At 39.7% G+C, this 24,764-nt stretch overlaps 5 protein-coding genes across 12 annotated transcripts in view; 3 read left to right on the plus strand and 2 right to left on the minus strand.

Annotated features, from left to right (window-relative positions):
- Positions 1 to 64: 64 nt before the first annotated feature.
- hprt1l (hypoxanthine phosphoribosyltransferase 1, like) lies at positions 65 to 9,099 on the minus strand. Its single transcript, XM_077515823.1, has 9 exons — positions 8,726 to 9,099; positions 7,700 to 7,806; positions 6,676 to 6,859; positions 5,943 to 6,008; positions 5,833 to 5,850; positions 4,774 to 4,856; positions 1,355 to 1,401; positions 703 to 779; positions 65 to 545 (listed from the first exon to the last, which is right to left on the minus strand). Exons 1-9 carry the CDS (start codon positions 8,780 to 8,782, stop codon positions 498 to 500), a joined length of 687 nt encoding a protein of 228 aa, XP_077371949.1. The 5' UTR covers positions 8,783 to 9,099; the 3' UTR covers positions 65 to 497.
- Positions 9,100 to 9,779: 680 nt separating this feature from the next.
- Positions 9,780 to 14,870, minus strand: psmd7 (proteasome 26S subunit, non-ATPase 7). The gene is made up of 8 exons (XM_077515822.1): positions 14,708 to 14,870; positions 14,235 to 14,326; positions 14,056 to 14,148; positions 13,855 to 13,952; positions 13,688 to 13,768; positions 13,034 to 13,125; positions 12,620 to 12,818; positions 9,780 to 10,235 (listed from the first exon to the last, which is right to left on the minus strand). Exons 1-8 carry the CDS (start codon positions 14,779 to 14,781, stop codon positions 9,984 to 9,986), a joined length of 981 nt encoding a protein of 326 aa, XP_077371948.1. The 5' UTR covers positions 14,782 to 14,870; the 3' UTR covers positions 9,780 to 9,983.
- Positions 14,302 to 16,169, plus strand: LOC144015648 (dynein light chain roadblock-type 2-like). 4 transcript variants are annotated; one of them, XM_077515828.1, is made up of 5 exons: positions 14,302 to 14,975; positions 15,041 to 15,116; positions 15,218 to 15,251; positions 15,334 to 15,501; positions 15,583 to 16,169. In XM_077515828.1, exons 2-5 carry the CDS (start codon positions 15,108 to 15,110, stop codon positions 15,624 to 15,626), a joined length of 255 nt encoding a protein of 84 aa, XP_077371954.1. In that variant the 5' UTR covers positions 14,302 to 14,975; positions 15,041 to 15,107; the 3' UTR covers positions 15,627 to 16,169. The 4 variants fall into 4 exon arrangements, with proteins under 4 accessions (XP_077371954.1, XP_077371952.1, XP_077371951.1 ...); XM_077515826.1 differs by having other exon boundaries at positions 14,302 to 14,952; XM_077515825.1 differs by lacking the exon at positions 15,218 to 15,251 and having other exon boundaries at positions 14,302 to 14,952.
- A 1,211-nt stretch (positions 16,170 to 17,380) lies between these two features.
- Positions 17,381 to 20,424, plus strand: faap24 (FA core complex associated protein 24). Of its 3 annotated transcripts, none has more exons than XM_077515837.1 (4): positions 17,381 to 17,458; positions 18,897 to 19,039; positions 19,106 to 19,261; positions 19,467 to 20,424. In XM_077515837.1, exons 2-4 carry the CDS (start codon positions 18,935 to 18,937, stop codon positions 19,719 to 19,721), a joined length of 516 nt encoding a protein of 171 aa, XP_077371963.1. In that variant the 5' UTR covers positions 17,381 to 17,458; positions 18,897 to 18,934; the 3' UTR covers positions 19,722 to 20,424. The 3 variants fall into 3 exon arrangements, with proteins under 3 accessions (XP_077371963.1, XP_077371961.1, XP_077371962.1); XM_077515835.1 differs by having other exon boundaries at positions 17,386 to 17,615; XM_077515836.1 differs by having other exon boundaries at positions 17,386 to 17,615; positions 19,470 to 20,424.
- A 147-nt stretch (positions 20,425 to 20,571) lies between these two features.
- tdrd12 (tudor domain containing 12) overlaps positions 20,572 to 24,764 on the plus strand; it is a 40,260-nt gene continuing 36,067 nt past the window's right edge. For 2 of the 3 annotated variants that reach the window (XM_077515829.1, XM_077515832.1), the window contains exons 1-4: positions 20,572 to 21,619; positions 22,393 to 22,454; positions 23,266 to 23,421; positions 24,364 to 24,500. In XM_077515829.1, coding sequence (XP_077371955.1) covers positions 22,431 to 22,454; positions 23,266 to 23,421; positions 24,364 to 24,500 — 317 coding nt within the window. In that variant the 5' untranslated portion in view covers positions 20,572 to 21,619; positions 22,393 to 22,430. Of the gene's footprint in view, positions 21,620 to 22,072; positions 22,181 to 22,392; positions 22,455 to 23,265; positions 23,422 to 24,363; positions 24,501 to 24,764 lie in introns of those variants that run through there. The other variant, XM_077515830.1, reaches the window with a different exon arrangement.

A 24,764-nucleotide genomic window follows, 5' to 3' on the forward strand; every position in this document is an offset into this window, starting at 1 on the left:
ATGACAAAATGGAAAATATGTTAATCTTGTGAGATCGCGACCAAGTAATAATAAAACATGACCATGCTTTCAACTGAATTGTATTGCAGTGCCGTTATGATGAACATGTCATTAACCAAAGAAAACTTACAGTACGTTGAGTGTTAGTGAGTCCACTTGGCATAATGTGGGACTATACAGTACAATGACATATATAGGTGCTAAGAATATATGTGCAAACTAAAAGGGTACTTTTCACTGACTGAAAAGCCTGAGTCAGCAAACGTGTTACATTCTCTTTCCTTATAATAATAAAGATAAATCTAAGTGTACAGGTACAACACTTAACATCAATACATAAACATACAATCAAAAATATCCATCATAATTGTTTCAGTCACGTGGGTAAGAAATGTTCTTTGCACATTTTGTGGACTCTTGTGTATAAAAATAAAGAATAGAAGTGAAGGCTCGTCACAGTGGTCCCAGTCATCGATTTGAGTCGTCACGTCATCGCGTCACACCTTATACTTCTCCTTGGCATCGTCGTTCAGTATGCAGATGTGCTGTGAAGGAGCAGTGGAAAAAAAACAAAAAACCAACAACAACAACTGAGAAAAATAGATGTACTGCACATCACATTGTCAATTATGTTTCACGGTATTGTGAATAGACTCACCTCCCAGTCACAATAGTTAATGTAAATTTGATGTGCTTACTTACACTGAGATCTCTGAAGTATTCGTTGTAATCCAAAGCGTAGCCCACCAGGAATGCATCAGGCACCTCAAATCCAACGTCTGCAGAATAAAATCCCGTTGCCATAGTTATTAGTTAGCCCACAACAGCAGTACTGTAGCCATCCTAACGACAAATGGTAGATGACATCATTGCCCCATTTTATACAAAACTTATATATAGTTTCAGAGTCCATGGGAGTAATGGTTGTACTTTATGCAACCTACATTTTTCTGCTGTCAATTATAAAAGAACGGGACGAGGCAAAAAGTAGGGAGTCTATTCTGTCATTTGGTAGATTCGGTTTATATATAATTACTGAACGTAATATCGCGTGGGTAATGAAAACTTGAAATTTTCTAAAATGGCTGGCAGTGAATGAATTAAGAAGTGAACGTAGCATCCTAGTACTGCTAAGGAGGGACAATCTTTGAGATTATCAAAGCTAAAAACCTTACGTAACGTGTGATGTTCAAGTACAAGCTTCCCCCCCCCCCACCCCCCCTGAAATTAATGTTAATCCCGATCACAGCTTTATTAGATAATGCTAAAAGCCCTTAAAAAAAAGACAGTCCTTTAAAGTAATGCAATGTATCATGACACAAATATATAAATACGTGCCAGTAGATGTACTCACAATCTGGTCTATATCCTGAACTCTTGGGAGTCCTCTTCACCAGCAGGCTGCAAACAGGAAGATGTGTGATCATGATAAATGACACTGAATAGAAAATATCTTGCATATCTTTGAAAATAAGTGCAAGTAGGTCAATTGCAGGATAAACAGCAAAAAACATTAAATTCATGTGCTGTATTGCAATTTTCTATTATTTACTCGGCAGTGTTGTGTTTATTTCAGTGAACAAGCTGTTATGCTTGGAGCGAACGACTTCAATACAGGATCTCATTTCTACTGCAGGAACCTGAATTAGTTCACAAAGCTAAAATTAGCTCGCACACCGCAGTCTGTGTGTGTTTTGGGGTCAAAGTGTACAGCCTGAGGAATATTTAGTAACTGTTCTCAAATTTAAAAGGTGACTTATTATGGAAAAGTTGGCCTGGAAGAGATATGTCCATGAGTATTGTTGGATGCTCCGATTGTGTTGCTGCTCTGTGGGTATGCTGTTAAAGGAGCACCTGTTTGAGGTTTTTCATGACGTTAGCATTAAGATAAAATACAGTATACAATTTTATTTTTTTTTGTTTTGCATTTTTTGTTTTGCATTCAGCTATACAGTACATTAAATTTCAACAGAGTGACAAACAGCTTTGCCGCTTTTTTAAAGAATTGTGCAAGCGAAAGTGAGAAAAATTGTATTTGTGTGATTTAAAAATAATTACCGTATGTGATCTAACTGTAGCACCTTGATTTATGACTGACAACTTTGAAATAAGAGTCGTTGCTCAGATGTCCGCTAACACTAAATGCAAAACACTGTAGATGGGCTAACGAATAGCATCGGTGTAGTGGTAGAGCCTTTCAAGCAACAGATATTTGGACACAAGCGGTATTCAAAGCCATGTATTATTCATTTTTTGTGAAAACGACTATTATTGCAGTTGTCTCCTTAAAGCTACTCTATGTAGGATTTCCCAAAAAATATCTTAACAATTGCCTTTTTATTTGACCATTTATGACTGAAACATATTCTAATTAGTAGATCAACATCTTCGCTGTTCACAATGGGTACTCCGACAAGCCTCTGGCCAATATTATTTAGGAAGCGTCCGGTCCGAATCCTTCGAATTTCCCGCCCTCTGTCTGCGGGATGTGACGTCATGCGCGTCCTCGTCAGTTGTTTCCTGTCGCGCGAAGACGGAACTAGTACACATTTTCGCTGCCCCAGACACCCGCTGTTCCTCCGCGGAAGGCTGCTCAAAAAAAAAAAAAATGAAAACAATGTCAAGTGCCAAGAAAAAAAAAAATCTAAACTTGATAGTGACCGACATCGGGCAAGAACGAGAGTGAACATTGGTTTGACATTTCAGCGGTGGAGAGAGTTGAGATCGGACTTGGATTAGAAAAGTGATTCACAGCTGGCTTTCTTTCTACTCCAAAAGGTAAGAAGCGAGTATCTTGACATTTAGAAAAAAAATGTGTTGTTTTCAAATAGCAGTAACCTCAAGATCGATCACTTCTCGGTCGTAACTATTGGGGTGAAAGTGAGGTGGACGGCAACATTTAGCGTGAAAGTTGAATGTAATAGAACAGAATGACTTTATGAAGAACAGACGTTCCATTCCGCGGCGTTTCAATCAGGCTAAATGTCGCCTTATTTTCCTCCGTGAAAACAGCCTATTGTAGCTACTAGGGGTGTTAAAAAATAAATAAATCGATTCGGCGATATATCGCGATACTACATCGCGCGATTCTCGAATCGATTCAATAAAAAAAACGATTTTTTTTTTTTTTTTTTTTTAAGAGCTCAGAATTGTTCATTCGGTAGTCTTACTGATTCAACGTCTTATCATCATTGCCTTTTTTTTTCTTTTTTTTTTGTGTGTGTGAATCGATTTTTAATCTTCCATTTTTAATGGAAAAATATTCAACAAAACGTCTGACTTCGGGTTAGGATTCGCACCTTGAGCATGGAAGAATGTTATATGAACGGAACATTAAGCCTTAATATTTTATTTTAATGCTGTTCAAACATGAAACAGATTACAACCTCTATAAGACTGAAATTTCAGATAAATAAATAATACATTTTCATATAAATCTTACACTCTACAAGCTTACTGATTAGTATTTTCTAAATTTGAATGAAAAAAAATCGCAACAATCGAATTATAAATTCGTATCGGGATTAATCGGTATCGAATCGAATCGTGACCTGTGAATCGTGATACGAATCGAATCGTCAGGTACTAGGCAATTCACACCCCTAGTAGCTACATTATGCTAACGGAATGTGAACGGTACTACTGAATGGCGATAACATTCACGGCCGTATCACACTAAGTAGTGAATGGGTGTATATGTTTTTCACAATCAATTTCCATAAATGACAGTCCACCTTTCGGCTCATGCACAATGACGCTAGCCTGGGGGCGACATACACTAATAATGACTAGAATCAGGTTGACGTCCGTCGAGCGGGGTGACAACAATATGTAACTGCATATTAACATCGGAATGAGGTCCAATTAATTGACGTAATTTGCACATGCTTTTGGAGTACAGCACAGGACTGGACTTCGACCGACTAAAGCAATATGATCTGCACGTCCCGTGGACATCAATTGTTTCGTGAGGATCGAGAGTCTCATCCCGTGAAGTGGCCAGCTTTGTATAACATTATAAAACTTCTTACCTCAGAAAACATAGTTTAATTGGATATGAAGAGCCCAGTCTTCAGTATTGAGGTCGTGCACGTACGAGTGCGCGCAGCGTGTACGAGCGTGCAGTTTGTTTTCGGCCACAGGTGGCAGTAGAGATTTTAAATTTTAAATTTTACATATAGCTGCTTTAATGTAGCTGTATGTCCGTTTTATACTACCCACTGGTGGCCAAGGCATGCACACCCGAAAAGCCACACAATGAATTTATCATGATGCATAAACTGTTTAATTCTTTAAATTATATCACTTATTATTAATGTATTTTTCTTCATATAGAGTGCTACCTTACAACTGAAAAACACATTGCAAAAATTATTTATATGGGGGCATTTACATTCGTTTCAATGGGGAAAGGTATCCCCACCCCCCCAAAAAAAAACAACAACTCAAGGGCACCACTGTATTGCAAATTTGTACCTATTGTATGTGGATCTGGAACGTATCCCCCATGATAGACTTGGGTTCACTATAACTCCTTTAAGGCTTAGTATAATTAGTTGAGTTAAAAATGATTTTCCTATATATGCTATATATATCGAGCAAGACAATGCTATTTTTACACCCATCACAGGATACCTATAAAGCTTCAAACACTTCCTCTCTCGGAGTACAGATTAAGTGTTAAGCTGCTCCCTGCTGAAAGTAAGAGTTTGTCCATTAGCGTTCACGTGCACGCTAGTCATCTGCTTCCTGGATGTGGGCACATGGCCTTACCTCACCACTTTCACCATCTTGGGCCTGCTTTCACTAAGCAGGGAGAGCAGCGTCTGCATCGTCCTTCCCGTCTCCACAATGTCCTTTTGCGCACAGGGAGGCAGGGCGTGATTGGTCAACACAAAAACAAATATTTATCGGTGCTTTCTTAAGCCGGGGACACACATAGATCATCGGGATGAATTTAAGCATCACATTCAATGAAGGCACAATTGTCAAATGATTCTAAACCAGAACCAGCCCCTCCCCTTTCTGCACTTTACATATTCTTAAAAAAAAAAAAAAGAAATCAAAAAGTAGTATTTCATTTACAAGATAATGTTAAATTTGGCCATCGGTGATTCGTGGGGTGAAGTTGGGGCCCAATATGTACATGATTACGACTACTACATAATTTGTGGTAATATTATTTGGGCATAGATTTGCATTTGAACATTTATAGCTTTTCCATTTTAAGAGTTCAAATTAGTAACTAGTTTTATCACGATCATGTGATGGTGATTTCCCATGAGAGATTGTGGCACCCCCTCGAGTCTGCAGCGATCTTCTTACATTTGCCTAGATTGCCTACCGGGTGAGTCGACTTTAGTGATTCGCAACCATATTAGCGTGCTGTGAGATCATCAGATAGCTATGCTGCAGGAAATCATCTGATTTCCCTAAATTAGTCAGAAAAATGATATTCATGTGATGATTATTGTCAACATTGTATTCAACTAAAGGCCCAGGCTTCACCCGAACTAAGTGCATTTCTGAGTAAAATGAGATGTCATCGTTCGTTCAGTTCACAACAATTATTTTCTAATGTAAAATATGTGCCACCTTGGCTAAATAAAGGCTGCTCGAAATGATTATCCTGAGCAATTATGTGGTCTGAGGCATGTTATGATCATTTTTTTCCCCTTCCACATTTGGTCAGAAAACGGTCAGGGCTGATAATCTTAAAGTTAAACCTGTCCAATATAGTCACAAATCCTCAAGGGTGTGATTAAAAATATTAAAAAAAAAATATCTGTGTGTACCCCGTTTAAAATAAAACAACCAAGAAGAGAATCTTACCTCAACGATCAAAACGTGCTATAGAGATTTAAAAAAAAAAAAAATGTTGTTAATGAGACTTAGGCGTATAAATGATTGAAGACAATGGTAACAATGGGGAGGGGACAAACCTTGCCTGAGAGACTGGACAGCTCATCGCCTCCAATGACTTTGACATTGTTGGTTGATTTGTCATTCTAGGGGTCACGGAGAGGTTACACTGTGAAGCCTCATTATTACAATGCAAATAGAGTGATCCCTTGACTTAGGAGTGCCTCCATGCATTTCAATACATTTTAATATGGTGGAAAATGTCATATTTCAGTCATTCAATCCCAAAAGTGAAAGCCATCACTTTATTTTTTCAGAATGTTGATGTTGAATGATACCCTAAATTCATGACGTCAAGAAATGTAAGTATTACATTAAAAAAAAATCTATTAAAATTATCTTCACCATAGAAATAGTTGTAGGTAGGAATTTGAAGTGTTTTCCTATGTTTAATGAATCTGTATGAGTTTCACTTTTTGAATTGAACAACTGAAAAAATAAAATGAACTATGATTTTCTAATTTATTAAGATGTGCTGTAAATGCTTAGCATAGAGAGAGGGAGAGAGAGAGCTAGCAAGTGAGAGAGTGTGAGAGAGAGAAAGAGTGAGAGAGAGAGAGCGAGAGATATCGAGAGAGAGATAGTGAGAAAGATAGCGAGAGAGAAATAGCGAGAGAGAGAGAGAGAGAGAGAGAGAGAGATAGCGAGAGAGATATCAAGAGAGAGAGTGTGAGAGAGAGACGGCGAGAGAGAGAGAGAGAGAGAGTGTGCGAGAGGGTGAGCAAGAGCCAGAACGAGAGCGAGAAAACTTACACAGTAACTTTTCACTCTAATGAAATCCACGGTCAGTGGGACTGATTTATCGCTGTTCTGGTTCAGCGTCTTAATGTAGTCCAGCAGGTCTGCAAAGAATTTGTAGCCACCCTTCAGCACGCAAAGGGCCACGATATGGTGGCCCCCCATGTCCCGCACGATGTCGCGGGCCAAACGCTCCGTCCTGGAGCACAAACAAAACATCCACAGACAACAGAATGTCACCTGTGTAGAATTCTAAACAGTCTTTCTCAGATACAGTGACCCACCTGCTATATTGTACTTCATCTGTGGTGCCCTGACTATGTGACAGATTTTTAACTAATCATTTTTATGGGTTTTCACAATAATATTTGTTCCTATTGAGCAGAGAGAGCACGGTATATGTCAGTGAGTATTGTTGTATTTGCACTTAGTATTCAGTGTGCGTTATAGTTAGCAGTTTTTTTAAGGTTATAACACCACAACATCTATGCTAATTTCCATCCCGTTTATGGCATTTTACATTATGTTAGCATGAAGCTAGTACAATTTTGATATTAAATCACTTAGACAAACATTTTTTATGTTTTGCAGATACAATTCTGAATGTTCTTTTATTTATTTGTCACTTTTATAGCAAACGTACGGAAGAGGTCTTGGGCTGGGCAATTAATCAAAATTGAATCATGATTTTGATTTTGTGTTGTCAGGATCTTGGAATTTGCACAGTTGAGTATGTGCCAAGTGATTGACTGGCAACCAGTCCAGGGTGTGCCCTGCCTCTCACCCAAAGTCAGCACAGATACTTCCCTGCTCACCTAAATGAATGAAGAGATGGATGCCAAAATCGACTTGAAGGCACCAGGGCTTCTTTTTTGAGGTCTCTAATTAAAGTAATCCCATGCTGCACTCTTGCCTTCCCTAACCCTCATTCAAATTCACCTTGTGCAAAAAGGACAGTCGTGATTTGAGAAGCAAATGCATCCAGGTGTACTCTACTATCAACACACATGGGAGTGACCATCCCCCTTGTGTTGCTCACCGGTCCATAATGAGTCCATGAGGAATGATCACCTTGTCCAAATCCTTCTCATAATGTCTGGGCACACAAAAAAGGTCCAGGTCGTAGCCTCTCTCGTCATCTGCAATCTGTATGCAGAAAATGAGATGTTTATTAAAACAGTGCAGACTTCTGCAAATTTGTTCCACAAATCATACTGCCTGTAAACTGCATGTCCCACAATGCACTGACTTTTGATTCACACTTACTGTATTTGATTTTGACATTGGATTTGGTTATGTGGACAGCGGTGATTGCATTTTGGGGCAGTTATATTTAATATAGAGCAGTGATTCAACTGGGAAATTAATGGATATAAATAAAACTGCCCCGTGAATAATCTGTATAGTCATTATCTTGGCACGAGCGTGTCTAAATTTACCAACAGTATGTAGTTGGCTGAAGCTGAATGGAGTTGCTTGTTTTCACAGAGCAATTAGGAGAGAAAGTGTGTGGTTGTTTACTGGCACAGGTAAGCGAATAAGTTGAGACGACATGGGGGGGAAGAGCACACCCCTTTTTGGGTAAGTTTATGATTGAGTCGTACTCTGCCTAGCAACAAGTGACAAGGGATTAGTTGCTGGGCCAATTCGATTTATATATAGGTTCTATGAGCAGGGAAGAAACCTTCAAATAAACAAAAATAAACAGAGTGTAAGAGAGTGCCGTAGTGGTTAAGTACTGTACTGTATGTCTCGCCATTTTCCCGTCCATAAAAAGCACTAAATGCATAGCCAAGGGGTCCGCGTGCACGCGCCTTGGCACGAGCTACCCAGATTCTAAACCACCTGTTTAGCCATTCTCGGGCACGCGCACTCACTCCCACAATAAATAACGACATAAATACATATTTATCTCACAAAAATTGCCCCAATGCATGAGATGAGCCGCAGCTGATCAGCCTTGTCTCGAGACGCTGGTGATTAGAATGGCGCGTACAGTCCCCTCACAAGTTAATTATCGGAGCCTCAGGGACGTCTTCGTGTCGAACTCGGGCGGCGGCCTCACCTGGAGATACGACGCCATGTCGTTGCTGCTTGTTGTACGGTCCCGTTCCCGGTTCATCTCAGAGAAGAAGCAGGACAGTCATGCTCGTTGCTCGGCGTGGACGCCACCAACGCCGCCGTTTGTTGGGATGAAGAAGCTCAGAATGAGAGCGTTGGCGGCAGCGGAGGATTTAAGCCTCTTACGTCAAGATCCACTTTTCCTGCCCTAATGGTAATAATCTGATTTGGACGACGCGAGGGTTGTCTAGCTACTGGAGGACTGGTGGGAAACCATTAGTTACCGGTACCGGCTGGGGTTGCAAGCCAAGTGTAGGTGACTGCAGGGGTGTTCTAAAATAAGGGAGAGGGAGAGGCTGGAAATGACGCAGTTTAAAGCGCCCTACTAAGCCTTTGGCTCATCGTCATCGTGATTTTATGAATATATTGGTATTTTCCTACCCAAATAGAAAACACGACTTAAACTACAGTTGGGTTGACCTTCAGACTGTTAACATAAATTTGACAGAAATAATTTTTCTATAACCATGAAATTTGATGTAGGCTTCAAAACCAACCAACCCCCCAAGGGGAGTCACCACATTTTAAGAACAGGAGGTATACCCAACAGGAAATGCAAAGGATCTGGGCAGGGCACCCAATTTCACAAGCAGTTAATCACATCTTTTCAATGTTTTTGGACAAATTTAACAAAGATGCTACTGTCATTGGCGATATCAGTACTTTGTGCAATACTGTACACCCAATTAATGTCTGGTAAATCTTGGTTTTTGATTCAACTGTAAATACATCACTTTATGCTCTGCCATAACGCTGTTGAGCAATCAGACTGGATGATTGACTTGCTCAAAGTGTGTTGTGCTGCTGTGGTTATACTTACCCAAGTGTCTGAAAAAGTAGTCCACAGCAACTGTTTATCATTTAGACAAGGTTTTGAAATTAACGTGTTGTCCTGATGGACATATTGCAGCATGTCCCTGTTTCTGTCCATCCACCATTTTTACCTGCTCTCACAGACCAAACAATAAGAGTGGGCAATAAAAACACAATCCACTGAATTGAATATGATTCCAATTTAATAAGTCATACAGAAACCATCTTACAAAAAGAGCAATGCCGAGGTGCAGGCGGCACCAGATGTATGGCAACTATGAAGACGCAATAAACATAACAATCCAACATCTTCAAGAACAGTCTGTATACGAGTGTGTGTATGTTGACACCATTCCCCACAGAGTCCCAACTTTGAGCCCGAGAGCCACTCATTTCTTCTTCTTCTCGTCTTTCTTTGTACTGTCTGTTTTGTCCTTCTCCTTGTCATCCTTCTTCTCCTTGTCATCCTTCTTCTCCTTCTTGCCCTCCTCCTTCTCCTGACCCTCCTTCTTCTCTGCGTCCCGGTTGGAGATCTTGTTGTTGATCAGGTTGTGCAGTGCCACCACGGAGCGGATGAGCGATGCCAGGTAGACCACCAGCATCTGGTCGTTGGTCTTCAAGTAGAACGCCTTGGTGAACTCCTACCCAGACAAAATCAGCAGCAATCAAACAACACAAAATAGACAGTGGACCTGAGGTGAAAAAGAACAAAATATTCCTCCAAAATCATTTTCATGATTCTCTTTACTTTGTCTAATATTTGAGATACAGTGACACCTTGACATCCTACAGTATTTATTTATTTACTATTTTATTTATAAAACATACATAATACATTTTGTGCATCATGATTAATTTGTTGTGGTGCCTTCTGGTGTGCAAGACTTGGCCACTGGGCAGCAGTATAATACAGTCATGCAGACAATTTTCACTCAATTACTGTTAAAAGGAACCCCGACTGTAATGGCAAGTTGGCTCTATATTATTTATTTGGTTGTTAGATGATTCAAATGATTTTTGAAAAAGAATCTCATAGTTGTGTTAGTAACAACCAAATAATATAGAGCAAACTTGTCATTACAGTTGGGGTTCCTTTTAACTCTTTGACTGCCAGGCGTTATAAAAAACAAAACAAAAAAATCCACAGTGCCAGCCGCTTTTGAGCATTTTAACTCATCTTTCAAGGCAAAAAGAATATTGTTTGCCTTTATTACATATACAATGTGGCTACTCAATGAAAGATCGCATTCCATTCATTGGAATTTTACTAATCATCATGAAACGTCTTTGGCAGTCAAAGAGTTTTAAGTGACTCTATAAACTGCATTATTAGTTGTTGTTTTTTTTGCAGATCTGTTGTCTAAAGAGTTATAACACTACCAAATTGGTGCTATTCATTAGACCCTCTATGGTGTTTACTATAATACATGTGTGTTAAGATAGTGCACTTCAAATCTTTTAGTCAGGTCTCTCTTATCTCAAGGCACCACTGTAGTGCAAATTTGCAATCCTTGAATTTTCTGTTTAAATAAAAAAAAAAAAAGCTGAACAAATAGCATTACACATTATTTTTCTTGTCAAACTTTACTTATTTCCTTGCAATCCTGAACAGAAAAATGTGCTGCAACTTCAAATCTGCCCCAACTGTCTTTGGTATAGAAAAGTTGAATTCATTTGGAAATTCCTCAACCCTAAATAGTAGGGGTGTTAAAAAAAAAATCGATTTGGCAATATATCGCGATATTACAGCTCGCAATTCTCGAATCGATTCAATAGGCGGCCGAATCGATTTTTAAACATCCATTTTTGATGGAAAAATATTCAACAAAACATCTTACTTAGGGTTAGGATTCAGACCTTAAGCATGGAAAAACGTTATATTAATGGAACATTAAGCCTTAATCATTTATTTCAATGCTGCTCAAACATGAAACAGATTACAACCCGTTTGTTAAATACTCTGGCTCACAGTTATAAGACTGAAGTTTCAGATAAATAAATAATACATTTTCATGCAAATCTTACAGTGTACTTGTACAAGTTTACTGATTAGTATTTTCTAAATTTGAGTAAATAAAAAAAAAAAGCAACAATCGAGTTGTAAATTCGTATTGGGATTAATCAGTATCGAATCGTGACCTATGAATCGTGATACGAATCGAATCGTCAGGCACTAGGCAATTCACACCCCTACTAAATAGTTTTCTATTGGTATCACAACATGTCAATCAATTGAACAGGGAATTTGCACCTTTTTGTGGACACAATAAATAATCCAATACAAATGGCAATGACAATCTATGAAAGTGAAAGTAATTAAATATAACAAATAGGGATGCTCCGATCGATCGGCCACCGATTATAATCGGCCGATATTCGTGAAAAAATACGTTATCAGGATATTTGATCAAAGCGTTTTATTCCTGATCAAAAATCCGATCACCCGTAGTTCATGCTTCGCTGCCTGCCTGAGAGACCAACTTAAGACTTGAGGGCACGGCGGCAACTTCCTCATTCAACACCCCCCCCCCCCCCCCCCCACCCCACCCCCGAACCACCACCACCACCACCTTTCTGTTATTTTTTTTTTTTTTACTGAATAGTTGATGCATTGTGCCAGAAAGGGTTTTGTATTAATTCTCTTGAAAATGTTTTTGTCTAAAATTAAGGTGATTATATGGTTGTTGTTGTTTTCAGTTAATATAGCCAATGGCAATCACCATTAATACGTTGGGGAAAAAAATACAGATGATCAATGTGATCGGTATCGGACGATCTTACTCATTGATGATCGGTATCGGCAGCATAAAACCCCAATCGGAGCATCTCTAATAACAAACATTCCTGATACCAGTTTTAAATGCAGAAAGGATAAAGGAACAATTCAATTGTATACGGCAGTATAGAAAAATTAGTACAGTTTTGCTAAGCGATAACACTGATCACTGAAAGAGTTTCTTCTCGGCTTGAATCTGTCTTTTTGCGACTCAAGTGTGACTTTGGGCGACTACGATGAAAAACATACCAGCAGATTGACGTCAGGCAGAAGGTTGAAAACATCCTGCAGCTGGTAGATGATCTGGTGGTTGATGGGAAGCTTGCCGGCAGCCACCCTCTCCAGATACGAGCGGATTTCCAGCAGTTTGGAGTTGAGACCCTTCAGACCGTGGACTTGGTTTGTGATGCGCTGCGACAGTGTGCCCACCGTGGTGTCCTTGATATCTCTGCGCTCACACACACACACACACACACCATTATTGGGGGGGGGGTCTTGTTATTACTATCCATCCATTGTTTAACAGCACTTTTTTTTTTATTAGGGTTACGATTGAGGATGGGTGCACTCTGGGCTGGTGGTCAGCCAAAGGCAGGGTGCATATAGAAACATTCTTCATATATGAATACGGTATAGCGCGAGTGTAAGTGCAATGGTGAGTACCTGAGCAGGTGCTCCACTCCCACTTCTTCCGCTTCCTCAGCTCCAATCTCGCTGGTGACGTGTTCAAACGTTTTGGATGTTGGTGTTCCATCCTACAAAGAAACAATACATTGCTGTTATGTAAAAATACGGCTTATATCACGGTTCATGAATCGCAGTTTTTTCAGTGATCCTTGCATTTTTATAGAATACAAGAAATTTCAAATTTAGATTTACATGCCAATGCAATGTGACGTTGTGCTACAACTGGTCAGGCAGCACTGAGCTATACTAAAAGAGATGCCACATAATAATTGATAGCAAGAAGAGGCAGAGTAGGTCCCCAAATAAACTCCAGTCCAGAGGACAGAAAGATTATAATGCTTCTGAGTGTTGTATGCTCGCTTTGTGTGTGTTGCTGCTCCAAATGTGTTAAAGTAGTGGCTGTTTCAAGGTTTATAGTTACTGTAACATTATTGCTAATAACTGTGAGCCCGCCTCAGGCTTTTTGCATTCTATGTTAGTATCAAATTAAGTATAAATGTACTTGAAGCCTGTTGAAGTCTGTCTTTATTGCAGATTTTCACCTTGTGTGGGTTGGTCTGGAATTTCACAGAATTTCAAAATCTAAAATAAGCATTACAGTATTGTTATTTATTGTTCTTACTGACTTACATCATGTATTTCTTCCACGGAGATGTACGCTTCTGTAGGAAGGCCGAGGTCTTTGGGCTTCACGTCAATAATGACTAAAACCTAAAAGGGTAAAAGAGGCACAATGTGATGCTTGCAAGACACACGAAGCAAAGAAAGTGAAAAAAGCAAATACGGTAGTTCCTTACTGAATTTGTACAGTACTGCTTAATGAGCTCATTGATGGCGATATCGTTCTTATGCAACTTGGGTCCCGTGTGGTACCAGCCCACAATTCTTTCTCTGGCTAAAATGGAATATGTACATGCTTAATGCAATAAATAATAAAATACAGATAGCGCTGTCCTTTAAATTCACGTGATTTAAAATAGTCAGCGCACAAATCTTACCATTGACTTTCTTGAACATGCCATACATGTTCTCCAAGTAGTCATGGTCCAGGAACCACACAGAATCATCCTTGTCATCTTCATCGAACGGTACTAAAAATAAACATAGACGGAAGGTTTATTGTTAGCAATTACTCAGCTTTAAACATGTCACATTAATATAAAATAAACACACTCACCTGCAAAGCTATTTGACACATCAAGAACTTTCTTCTGCCACGACCCCAAGAGGACTCCCACCACTCTTTTCTGATTGCCAACCTTGCCTATTCTGCACCATTGAATTAGACACAGTTAGCACATTGCTTACCATCCTTTACCTGTCACTACATGTCAGTTTTTGTTTACATTGATGACCGCTGTGACAGAAAAAAAACAATCAATCAATGCTTACTGCCTAAGCATAACCTCACTTATTACACCACTGACGAAATGTTACTAATACTAATGTCGTATTTTTGGCAAATACAACGAGCACGAGTACGCTAACTATGCTAGCCTCGTCTCCATTCATTCTCAATGGCGCTCTGACTCAGCACGGCTAACATTAGCTTAGCTCAAGGCGGACTTGCAATGCAGGTTCTTTATTTGTATTATTTTAGACCGCGCGGAGTCGCACTGTAATACAACACATAAACACAAGCGCACCGACCTGTTAAAATGGTCGACCACGCTGAGCAATACCAAAGGATGAACGACCACATTTTCCACCGCTACCTCCGGCATTTTCTTCTCTGCTATTACAACAGACGCAAATCCGAACTACTGTACTTGAAAACAACGACCGCACTTCCGCAGAAGTCGAACGTCACTTCCGTATGGGGTTCTGCTCATGGACTTCTGTTTCCATTGGTAACGTGAAGACGCGAGATTGAAAGGAGAGTCACCGATAAAATGGTTTTAACTTTTAGTTTAAAATTGTATGTGTGTGTTTTTGGTGTCTATTATTGCGTATAATGACATAATTATTTTGTTTATCTTTCAGACAGAGGTTGAGGAAACTCTGCAGAGAGTGGAAGCTAATGGGAGCGTGATTGGAACGATAGTCGCCAATGCAGAAGGTAAAACTGAGGACTTGTGACAGGAATACGGTAGCCCTCTACCTAATTGACAAACGACCAGTCCAGGTTTTTATTTGAGGGTGGTGTTTCTCTTCATCCAGTTCGGACGTGGCGTATATTTGAAGGAGACCTCTGGTGTGCTTTTGAGGGTGCATGTCACCCTGCATCTATGAGAAAAGTGGATGTGGGACAACAGTAGTAAAATACTATTTAACAGGCATCCCAGTCCGATCAACGTTCGAGAACTCCAAGGCTGCAAAATATGCAGGAGTCCTTCGCCACCTGACCATGATGGCCACCAGCACAGTGAGGGACATTGACCCTCAGAACGATCTCACTGTCCTCCGCATTGGCACCAAGAACCAAGAGATCATGATCGCACCTGGTAATTGTGTCAAAATAAGATTTGTAATGGTAAATCACATGAGAAAATCAAGCAGCTTTGTCTTTTCTTGTGTGTCCTCAGAGAGCGACTCTCTCGTAATTGTCCTCCAGAGGTGCGATGGCTGAGGTGCCACAGGCGCTCTATAGTTCTGTGATATCATTCAAGAGAGGTGGAGCCTGTCCCAGATGACTTAGAGTGAAAGGCAGGCTACAACGGTACTGGGTGATGGAAACTAATGTCAAATATGTATTTTACAGCTATTCCAATTCTAACTCGAATGATTGTGAAGTGTGTGTTATGCAGTTTGTAGGCTATATGTTTATAAATATAAATTAATAAACAAATTTACTCAACATGTATAGTTCTACCTCTGTATTATTGTATATTTTAAACATCATGTTTCATCAACATCCTTGCCATCAGAGGTTTGGTGTCCTAACTACCATTTTTAGTTGCTCTGTTTAGCTCAATTGATATCATTTATTCATTGTATTGAATTAATTTCTGCTATATGTCATTTATGGATGTCCTGGTCTATGTATTTATAGTACAAGGAGCTCAATCCTTCAAAATGCCGGGGTGGGGGGATTGATGTTGTACTATGTCATTGTTTTCCAAAGTAAAAACATGTTTGCAAGTGTCTCATTTTGATTAAACACAGGAGCTAATCTTCTTCTTCTTTCATGAAGGACTACATAAATCAGTCAACAATTGCTGTTGATATGCTGAAATCAGAGGATTTGGACAATTTGAAATAAAAAAAATGTCTCCAAACAATTACTCAATTATTAAAATAGTTGTTGATTAGTTTGATAATCGATTACTTGTTGATTAATCGATTAATTTTGACAGCTGTACTCCACTGCCCCATCGGCTCAACCAGAAATACAGTGTTTACATTACCTGCGCTGAAGCCGGTCTCGCTACTCCATCAGTTCTTCACATGCGCAACCAGAAATAGCGAATTACTGCCCGCGCGGTTGTAGCCATAGACATATATATGGTTGTTAAAAAAAAAAAAAAAAAAGCTTAACGATCTTGGGAAGAACGGGAAGTATGGAGCGATTAACAGCACTGCCTCCGTTCGACGGCGTCTCTACGCAACCTGTCAGATTTGTCAATAATGTGGCTCAGTCTGAACAGGGCCAGATTGTATTTGGACACTTGCTAAAAACAGTCTGGACAGTCAGCCCTAAAAATCAGATTTGAGGAGGACTCCGACTGGAGACAGATATGCCTGCAGTCTGAACGCAGCCAAACGAAACGTTAATTTCTCTGGTGTTTCTTTCCCGTGTTATTTTTTGTCTCGCCAGCAAAAACGCCACAGTGTGTGTTGTACAGTTGTACCAATAAGTCTGAGAGAAGCTTTACGTGTACATTTTATTAGTAATTTTTTAAATATAATTTAATTTTTTTTTTCATTTAATTGGTATACTGTATTTCATTATAATTTTTCTATTGCACGATTTCTCAGAGTGCTGTTCAAATCTTCATCTGTACGTGTCGTGTTGTAAGACCCATTGAAAATGAAATGAATGCAAAGGCCATCAGGGGGAAAAAAATCGCTCTGAAATATAGTATTGTATGAATGGGTCAGTGGAATGGGTAAAAAATGTGAGGCTCTGTCAAACGATTCACGATAATCACTGAATAGTACGATAATATACTCTGAATGGTCGATGCAAATAGTGAAGTTCGTTCTTTGAGAGGCTCTTATTACTCCATTCAGGAATCGTAGCGTAAAACATGCGCTAATAATAGCGTTTTCGAGTAAACCCGAAGTTGTCGTTAAAGTAGCAACGTAAGATGGCTACCTTCTGGCTTCAGCTGCGAGGGGGCATGCGCTGTGACGCGTGACTCTTCGAACGTAATCCGTCACGTGATTTTAACAGAACGACGACGCAAGATCTGAAGCACACTATTTTTAAGCAGTGTGATTCAAGAAGGGTGGCTAGATGTAAGTTTTGAGTTTCTTACCTTGTCCTAACTATTGTGTATCTTGACTTCTGTCGACACTATGGAAAGCAAAAAAGCGACAGTGAGCGCCCCTGCTTACGGACATGTCATCGCTAGCGAGAAGTGGAGAAACTCCTCGCTGATTCAAAGTTTGAAAGGTGAACGAACACGGGAATTTTACGACTGTAGACATACTCACGTTAATTCTCTAAAGAGCATTTTCTATTAGTCCCCCCTCCCCCCGCGAAAATTGTATTTTAGCAGAATGTTCCCATTAGCTTTTGCAAAAAAAGGTAAATGGCAGTGACATGAAACACGTTTTGATAATACACCCCCCAGCCACAACAGCTTAATGTTTGATTAAAAAATGTCAAATCGGGTATTTTAGTATCAATGGAGATGGTCTCAAGTTGGCGACTCTTGACTGACTGAACTAAAATATGCTGAATGGCTATACGATAAGATCTTAAAATAAAAGTCTTTTTTTTTTGTCCTCTAAAATCCAATTTCAGTGATTGTTTATCTTTAGAATGTTGAAATGAAAAATTACAGTGACATTATTCAAAAATAACTTTTTCACATTGAAATATCTTTTTTTCCACATTGTTCCTCCCTTTCAGGGATTTGCTTGATTCTTGAAGTTTTTGTTTGTTTGTTTGATTTAAATCATCACATTATCTCAACTTCCATAAAAATAATGCATTCTAATTTTTACTGAGAAAATAAGCATTTCCTTTTGGAAAAAATGTGGCTTTTGTTGCAACACAAATGTAAGCGCAGTCCTCAATAAATAACATTATAAAATGTACTGTCAAATCCCTGGTTAGAAGAGTAACACTTACCCACTCATTTTTGAAAAATAATCACCAAAGAGTTGTTAAAGTCACCAAATCGCTAAGATGGCAACACTGGCTGTGCTTTTAGTAACAGTTGTCTGAGTAATCAGTAAAAAACAATAACAAAAAAATAAATAATAATAATGTAAAGTCCCTGTGAAGTGAAAATTCAATGCATCCATTTCATCAGCATAAAAATATATTGTGAGGTGCAACTTAAAAAAAAAAAAAAAAAAAGAATGAAAAAGTTTTCCTCACTTGCTGTTCTATCTATTTCTGCGTGATGTGCAAGCACTCAGGGCCAGCAACGAGGCGCTTTAACGAAGGAAATACATTTTCAGTTAGCTGCTGGTGGTATTTTTGCAGGATGTTCGCTGATGCAAAGGAAGGTGCTCAAATTCTTAATAGTGGGGATGTGGCCACTCATGCCTAACTCCAAAGCTTGTCATGCCGTACCGTTTTAGCCACAAAAATAAAATAAAATAAATAAATAACATGAGGAAAATGAAATGGTGTAAACATTTTAATGCTATATCTTTAGACATACAGTACAATATGTTTATAAACAAATTTTTGTGACACCATCTTGCTTCTGTGTTCCAGGCGGAGGAATAAAAACCCTATTCGAGAGCGAGCTGGGCATGGCCGACTTCCTCCTCCCAAACAAGAGCTGCATCCTCTACCTTTCTGAATGTGACGTCATTGCAGGCACCTCCTACAAGAGGAAGCTAGTTCGCTACAGGAATGTGAGTTTAAATTTCTATCGTGTTCAGTTTTATTGCCTGAATATGTGTACGGTGTTGGCACCGCAGGCCTGCAGCAGCTTCCAGGAGCTGGTCCTAGTGGAGAAAACCCGCCTGGTTGAGCAATACTTCTGGGCTGTCCAGAAGTTTGTCGTGTTGGAGCTCGGCCTGACGCTGCTGCCGGTCGGCGGGCAGACGGAGGCTTCGCAGCTTCTCCTTCAAATGGTAACGTAACTCTTCATTGATGCCGTCTGAGTGAAGGTCGCTCTCTGGTTTTGCTTTGTGTACCTCAGTCCTCTGAGAAATCTTTTCCCCCCTCAGAATAGTTTGGTTAAATGGTGTGTGTGTGTGTGTGTGTGTGTGTGTGTGTGGGGGGGGGGGGGGGGGTGACGACAGTATTAGATGGTGAGGGTGTTCTTCTTTCTGGCAGCAGGTTCACACGGATGGCAAGGAATACACATTCAGAAAAAGGAGCTCAACTGGACTCTTGGACCCGCAGGTGTTGGCGGCAGTGCAGCAGGTTCCCGGGGTGGGCCGGGTCAAAGCTATGGCCCTGTTGGAGCACTTTTCCAGCATCCATCAGCTGTGCAATGCCACCGTTGAAGAGCTGGAGGCCATCGTGGGCCAGGCCGCCGCTCAAAACATTTACACGTTCTTCCACAAGCCTGCTGCGGCAGTCAAATGACACACGGCCACTTTGGAGAGACGATTGACATCTTTTACTTGGATAGAACATATTTCAGTGGCAAAACGTGTTATATGGATTTTTTTATGAATGGGGCAGCTAAATGGTTAGTGGGTGTGGCCTTCCTCTGTGGAATTTGCATGTTCTGCTGATGTTCGACAAATTCTCAGCAGCCTATAGGGCTGGGTATTGCCGCCATCCTCATGATACGATACGTATCACGATACAGGGGTCACGATATGATACGTATCGCGATACATATGTATCCCAATACTTGATCTTCAAGGCCATACGTATCCCGATATATTACATTAGTTTTCTTGCATTTTATAATAACAGTCATATGTATACCTAAAGGATATGTTTATTATGCTGGATGACAAAAATGTTTTTGTTAGTAGCTCTTCTGGTTTACCACCTAGCGGCATGCCTGGTCTAAATGTGTACACACTGCAGAGCAAGGAGCAGCTTTCACAGACACACCGGGAACATTTATTAATAGGCATGAGCCGATATGAGCAAAAATATCAAAGTGTTAAAATTACAGCTCTAAAATATGCTTATTTGAAAAATATGGGCAATAAAAACAGCATTTTTTTTCGTGTAACACATTCTAATTCGTTTTTAAACAAAATATAGGAAAATTGGTACATTAAGACACGTGCCATGTTAAGTTTATAAGTAAATAAATGTTGATATTCTTCCTCTGTTTTAATTTTTATTAGCAAGACACAGTGTCCAATCACTGGTGAGCTATTTTTTGCAATAATTGAAAGCAATTAACTTCAAAGACGCTGCTGGTTTTTAATTTTTAGGTACAATGCAAGCTGCAAAGGCAAACGTTAACTGCAATATTTAAAGTTAACGAGCAATATCGATTCTGATGCCTGCGTATCGATACGTGTATTGTAATGAGGCCCGCAACGATATATTTCCGTATCGAATTTTGAGCACACTCAGTAATCAAAACACTTTAAGACTTTTTCTACTTTTACATAAGTAAACCAGTTGAATTAGTGTTTATGCTTTTGCCAGCTTTGTTTTTGGTGTCGTTTTAATGCCAGTATGTGGCTTGTGCTGGTGTTCTGTATATTTGGTCAGTTACGTCCACTGATGTGTATATACGTATTACTGGATAACTGATACATAAACGCCTGTGTAAGCCATTGAAGCCACAGGGCGGTCATCTCACGAGCAGACTCTATGCCATGACATTAATTCATTAATTAAAAAAATATACATGTTTCTTCCTGTAAACTTCATTAAGCATATAACTTACACATCTATTTAAAGGGATCGTTCGGATTTTTTGACATGAATCTCTATTTCATCCTCACCCCCAGTGTGTGCGATCAGCACTGACTTACCCTTGACAGTGTTCTGAGACGAGTTCTGGTCCGGTGTTGGACGAGAAGAAAATAGTCGGCGAGTTGGTTGGGGTCACATAAAGTGTTTTTCTTCTAAAAACAATTTGTGTACAAAAGATTAATACATTTACGTCACAATACTCTCTCCTGAAAAAAAGTCGGAAGCCATTACCACCGGGCACTACTTTTCTGTTCGTTCGTATTACTGTGCGGCGCCCCGCATGCAGCTAATAGACGCGCACTAATCTACAAGTTGTTTGTCTTTTCGAAGGCGGAAGGCGCGACTATCAGCTGTCTACAGGGCGACGCGCAGTAATACGAATGAACAGAAAAATTATGCCCGGGGGTAATGGAGTCTGACTTTTTTTCAGGAAGGAGATTTGTGTGCAATTGTATCACTCTTTTGAACACAAAGTGTTTTTAGAAGAAAAACGCTTTATTTAAGTGGACCCAGCCAACTCGCCGGAGTATTTTCTTCTCGTCCAACACCGGACAATAACCCGTCTCACAGAACACTGTCAACTGTCAAGGGTAAGTCAAAGTCCGTGCTGATCGCACACACTGGAAGTGAGGATGAAATAGAGATTAATGTACAAAAATCCGAACTCTCCCTTTAAGGCAAGTTCTGAAATGTCTGAAGACGTCTTGTTTATGTTTAACAAATTTAAAACATAATAAATCATGCTGTTTCCGTAAGTATTGCCTCAAATGTTCTCCAATCTCTAAATGAGGAGTAATATGGCGGCTTCAAAAGTCTTGGTATCCTATCCACTAGCTCCAAAGGTTTATTTGATTGATGTGTAGTTCTACTTAATTACAGCGTGTGAATATTTTAACCACGTTTGCTTTCGAGTGCACTACTATTAAACTTAATGGAGTACTGTTTTCACCACATTTTTGTGATTTTCTTCCAAAAGTTAACGCGAACGGCCAGTGCTGTCGGAGATAGCGGCCTCTGGTGGTCAACTACCGTTAAACTTCACTGTCCACTACCAAAGTAACGGCAGGTGTTCCATTTCGCTGCTATTGACCTATTAGAGTTGCTGCGGTTCTACAGTCATATTTATTTACATTTCGACCAGAATCAAAGAGGTAATGATAATAAATTCGTTCTAATCACCAGTAAGCTTGTATGACGTCGTGTTGATATAGTGGTATTTTGAATTCAACGAGAAAATGGCGCAGGCTGTTAGCTTTTTAGCTTGCGGTTATTTTTTTTATGCATTTGCACGTTATCGTTTGACAAAGTACCTTAGCGTTCGTTAAATAACGCTTTATTTTATTGTATATTTTCATGTCGTCAGTTCTCAGACCAAGTGAGCATCTTGCGAGGCCAAAGACGATGTCCAAGTTGCTGAATTTGAAGGTAAGATGAAGTCTAATCAATGGCGCCTGAATTTCTTGCTATGCTTTCTTTCGTCATCGATGTAATTTTCCCAATAAATGGTTGAAGTTAGTGGACCATTCACGTTAGTTATGATGTTTAGTTAGTTTGTAACAACGTGGCTGTATTCAATAAACTAATTATGTCAGCGTTCGACCCATTTACTCTCAATACTGGAATTAGAGTGCGTTGAAATGTAAAAATGACGTGAGCTCGTTGACGCATTTTCAAAAATCCATTCTTAAAGTCAGAATGGTAATGTTAAAGTAATGTTAATCATATTATTTAATGACAATGCTTATAAAGATGTTTTTCTCTCAACATCCAGTCTGCTTCAGGCCTTGGGACTCCACTATTAATTTTGAGTTAAGCCATTGAAAAATATGGTGTGAATATTCATTATAAACTGATCAAGTTTTGATTGTTTTATTTTTTTATTGACTTTTTGGGATTATGACAGCTTTGATCAGAAGTAGTTGGGAGCAGACAATGAGACATGAGAAATAAAATTTAAATGTTGAGCTAATGGTTCTATGAATCCTGAATTGAGAGATGAGAAGGAACTCCATTCAAGGCTGGCAGAGTGGTACATTTTGGCATAGAGATTTGAGAGGGATTTCAGCTGGATAAGAAAGCAATATGACAGTGAGCAATAATATGTTATGGTGATTAACTGCGAAAATAATGGTATGATGTCGTAGTATGACTAAATATGTTGTAGCGGAAGTAAAGTTTGCATTTTTAGCTGCACATCTGGATGTTTCTGAAATTATCCCTATTTCCAACGTGGCAGTTGGTGGACCCTTCATGCATCTGGGCCCAGCTGGATGACCTTGGTGGCGTCAGCAAGCATCAGTTCGACAAGCTCTTTGTGCACATGAACCTCTTCTATGATGACGCCACCAGTGACGAATGGGCGGTGACGCCCTCCTCCCTGGAGGAGGGACAGGTAAGCTTGGCTCATTCAGCTGTTTCATGGATGTGTGAGTTCTCTGAGAGGTAGGTTTGTGCGCGTGCATGCGTGTGAGCTTGCCTCCAGAGATGCGAAAAGTACTGACATTCTCTACTTGAGTGAAAGTACAATTACTTGTGTAAAAAAAATAACTTTGATAAAAGTACCTACTCAAATAATTACTCGAGTAAAAAAAAAGTACAGGCAAGTTGGCTGGGATCACAGAAATAAAGCGGTTTTCTTCTAAAAACAATTTGTGTTCAAACGAGTGAAACATTTGCATCACAAAACTTTGGCCGAGAAAAAAAGTCAGACTCCATTACCTCCGGGCATTATTTTTCTGTACGTTCGTATCACTGCGCGGCGCGCTGCATACGGCTAATAGGCGCACCTTCCGCCGTAATTATAACTTCGAAAAGACAAACAACTTGTAGATTAGTGCGCATCTATCAGCTGTATGCAGCGCGCCGCGCAGTGATATAAACAAACAGAAAAATAGTGCCCGTCCGTAATGGAGTCTGACTTTTTTTCTAGGGCGAAGTTTTGTGATGCAAATGTATCACTCTTTTGAACATAAATTGTTTTTAGAAGAAGAGCGCTTTTTTTTATTTTTTATTTCCGTGATCCCAGCCAACTTTCCGGGCTACTTTCGTCTCGACCAAAATCGGACAAAAACTCGTGTCACGGAACGCTGTCGGGTAAGTCAATGGTGATCGCACACTACAAGATGTGAGAATGCAATAAGATTCATGTCCAAAAATCCGAACTATCCCTTTAAAGATGTGAAGGATAAAAATAAAAAGTAGTCTTAAAAAATAAATAATAATACTCAGGAAAGTACAATATACTAAAAAAAAACAAAAAAAACAACCTACCTGGTACTGAAGTACAGTAACAAAGTATTTGTACTAAGTTACTTCCCATTTCTGCTCGCCTCAGGTGTGCGTGGTGTACTGTTCCCACATGAAAATGTGGTGCAGGGCCCGGTTGGAGTCTACTGTCTCAGACTCTCATACGGATTTTGCTTATTGTCACCTGCTGGACCATGGAGAACCACTGATGGTCCTCTTCAGCCAGTAAGAATAGTCGACTCTATGTGTGTGCGTCCATGTGTGTGTGTGTGTGTGTGTTCGTGTGTCCTCTGCCTGCTTCATGTGAGGGCGTCAATAATAATTCAAATAACTCAAATAATTTAATTACAAACAAGATTCAAAGTTAAATTTTATATTCGCAGAGAAATAAGTTCTTGCAAGGGCGAAACAGCCAGGAGCAAAGACTGCGTAAAAGAAGTCCAAGGTTTGGGGATCATAAAATATAACGATTGGCTGCTCAAGGTAATA

This window comes from Festucalex cinctus, chromosome 3 (assembly GCF_051991245.1).
Source record: "Festucalex cinctus isolate MCC-2025b chromosome 3, RoL_Fcin_1.0, whole genome shotgun sequence".
Classification (NCBI taxonomy): domain Eukaryota; kingdom Metazoa; phylum Chordata; class Actinopteri; order Syngnathiformes; family Syngnathidae; genus Festucalex; species Festucalex cinctus.